The sequence below is a fragment of the Pundamilia nyererei genome, unplaced genomic scaffold, assembly GCF_000239375.1.
Source record: "Pundamilia nyererei isolate P.nyererei 1_Seehausen unplaced genomic scaffold, PunNye1.0 scaffold00170, whole genome shotgun sequence".
Classification (NCBI taxonomy): Eukaryota; Metazoa; Chordata; class Actinopteri; order Cichliformes; family Cichlidae; genus Pundamilia; species Pundamilia nyererei.
This window is the reverse complement of record NW_005187571.1, coordinates 607839-610608: the sequence shown is the minus strand read 5'-3', so window position 1 is coordinate 610608 and position 2770 is coordinate 607839. Positions and strand designations below refer to the sequence as shown.

The 2770-nt window shown below is 46.5% G+C and overlaps 1 protein-coding gene across 1 annotated transcript in view; it reads right to left on the bottom strand.

The window, feature by feature from the left end:
* The window catches only part of LOC102202441 (genetic suppressor element 1-like), an 11344-nt gene extending 8937 nt beyond the window's left edge, over window positions 1–2407 (bottom strand). Inside the window, exons 1-4 of the mRNA XM_013914079.1 lie at window positions 2354–2407; window positions 1743–1909; window positions 1451–1651; window positions 592–747 (exon numbers count right to left, since the gene is read on the bottom strand). Coding sequence (XP_013769533.1) covers window positions 592–747; window positions 1451–1651; window positions 1743–1909; window positions 2354–2407 — 578 coding nt within the window. The remainder of the gene's footprint in view (window positions 1–591; window positions 748–1450; window positions 1652–1742; window positions 1910–2353) is intronic.
* Window positions 2408–2770: the final 363 nt, after the last annotated feature.

The window sequence follows — 2770 nt, the reverse complement described above, 5'->3', positions numbered from 1 at the left end:
CACACACACACACACACACACACACACACACACACACTCTCCATTTACCACGAGGAAAATAATCCATACACAGCATGACTGAGCAAGAGCAGATGAACACTTAATAGGTATCCACAGGAAAATGACACACACACACACACAAGCAATCAATAGCACACAAACAAACCTACAAGATATGCAGGAGCCATTACAGAACCAGATGATGAATGCCATCCATTTCAAACACAAACATTTCCCCTGTGCATTATGCCACAGGAAAACAATGAGTATTGTCAAACTGAGAAAGCAGCTCAACGCGCTGAAAGAAAATAGAGACACACAGAGGGACTTAAAAAATAAAAAAATACTTTGTTATGTGTGTGCGATTTTATGTAAGCGCTGGCTTGCATATGCATGTCTGTGGGCGTACAGTGTGTGTGAAGGGCAGTGTGTGTGTGATAAGTGTATAGGAGGCACTGTGGGGTGTGTGCTAAAAATATCACACAGTCAGCAACCTGTGCCTACCCTGCAGAGAGATTACACAGCTCTGCAGACAGTGAAGAAAGAAAGAAAGAAAGAAAGAAGGAAAGGAAGAAACAAACAAAGTGCTACCTCTCAGATAAGGCTGTGTGGTTTAGGTCTGCAGGGTAGCGGCCTCCAGGCAGGTGTAAGTGGAGGGCAGAGGGGTGCAGTGGAGGGAAGGCACCCCCTGCAGGCACAGAGTAGAACTGTGATCGCAGTGCAGAAAGACACAGAGACTCCTCCATCCTGTGGCAGAAAAAAATCAAAAAATGAGTCAGAATATATCTGCCACCGAGGAGCTGATGGTTATCTGATAAGTGAGTGCAGAATAGATTAAAGGATGTGGGGTTTTTTTTTTATTCTTAACATTTTGACTTTTATTTGACAGGACTGTGCAGAAGAAGCAGTAAAAGCGTGGAGAGAATAGAGGTCGGAACCCAGGCCCCTGCAGCAAGGACTTTAGCTTTTTGTTATGGGGCGCCACCTCAACCCGGTGAGCTATAGTGGACACTGCACACTTCCTGCTTTATTCCAGCTATATAAAAAGACTGTAAATAAAAATTGGAATAGCCACAATGATAATGCCTACTGGTTAGTAAAGTGAATTCAGCATCGTGTTTTAAAACCAGAGGAGAAGATTGGGTTGAGAAAACGAGGAATATTGCAGTCCCAAAGCTAGATTGATAACTTGTCAATTGCACTGTAACACACACACCCTGCTATTTAGATTACTTACAAAATGATCATCATGTTGTATCCATTAAGACTAGTGATTATGCTATAGACTAATCAGAAAGGATTAAGTGAGGTCATGGATTTGGGGAGCCCCTGACTCCAGCTACATTTCTCATTGAAACCCAAGGAGCCCCCTGGTGGCTATAAAGAAGAATGCAGATCACAGGCATTAACCTAAAAAAAGATAAAGGGCAGCTGTGTGGGTTTCTGTTACCTCGGTAAAGACAGAGGGTGGTGCAAGTAGGCTGGATGATAGTAAGCGGCGACGGCGGCGTGGGCTGCAGCGGCCGGGTCGAGGCTCAGGGGCAGAGAGCTCAGACGGAGGTCATCTGAGGTGGCGAACGGCCGGAGTGCTCTCAGGTACTCCTCCGGAACGGCACCTGAGGGCACTACGGGGTGCATCTGCCCCGGCAAACTGCAGAACATATTCAGAGGATAATTTTAAGAATGAATTCTGCACGCAGGCTTTTCTGCACAGCTACGCAGTATGCACGTGCCACACTTACCTAATGCTCTGCATTCGGGGGTCTTGCATGATGCTGCTTGGTGTGAGGCCGAAAGAGTGAGCCAGGGGGTGAGGTGAAGAGATGGGAGGAGTCCTCTTGTCCTGCTGTGGCTGGGGGTTCTCAGCTCCCACCCGCTCCCTGCTGAGACCCTGAACACTCGGCTCCACCTGACAAAGACATACAGAAAGTGTGAGAGCAGACTTTACTATGTCTATTGGTGTGATTTTTATTTTTATTTTTCCAGTGTGTGTCTGTGTGAGTGTGCACGCGCTACATTCAAACAGAGTAGAGGAGTTCTGGAAAAAGACGAGTGAGAAATACGATGGAGTGATTGCGTAAAAACCTCTGAGCTGCAGCCAGAGGCTCAGCGGAGTGGAAAAGTGGGTCTGATATGTCATAACAGGTCAAGATCAAAGTGGAAAGATGATCCCAATATCTAGCCAACTGCTCCATCCTTCATCACCCACTCCCTCTCTGAGCTTCTCACTCAGATGATTTGGCCACCACAACACTGCATTTGATCCTCGATTGCTCAAAATCACCACCATGACCAAATAGGCCTTTTTTTTTTTGCCAAACCTGCATATAAACACGCATTAAGAAACAAGTACCCCATGCCTGTATCCAAGGCTCTCTCCCACTTTGTCTGGTATGTCATGCGGCATTGTTCTTCATTCTGTTCAAACCAAGCAGCGCTCAAGGATCTGAGAAATGAAGCCAATACTGAAGTAGTCTAGTAGCTGCAATTCACCAAATGGCCACTTGAGGTTGGCTCCAAACCATAGACAGTGTAAGAGATGGATGTAGCTTCTCTGATGTCGCCCACTGGTTTCTAAAGTCCTGTTTCAGAACCTCGAGTGGAGGGTTTCTGCTTCACCAGGGCGGGTCTGACTGTGAAACTGCACGGTCCTTGTTTAAGGACCTGTGATTCACGATTAGTTAGTGAATGACTGTGCAGTCTTATCCCAATCTGCTAGGACTCTGTGGTGGTGAGGGGAAGGAGACTAGACAAAAGACACTGTGGAAGA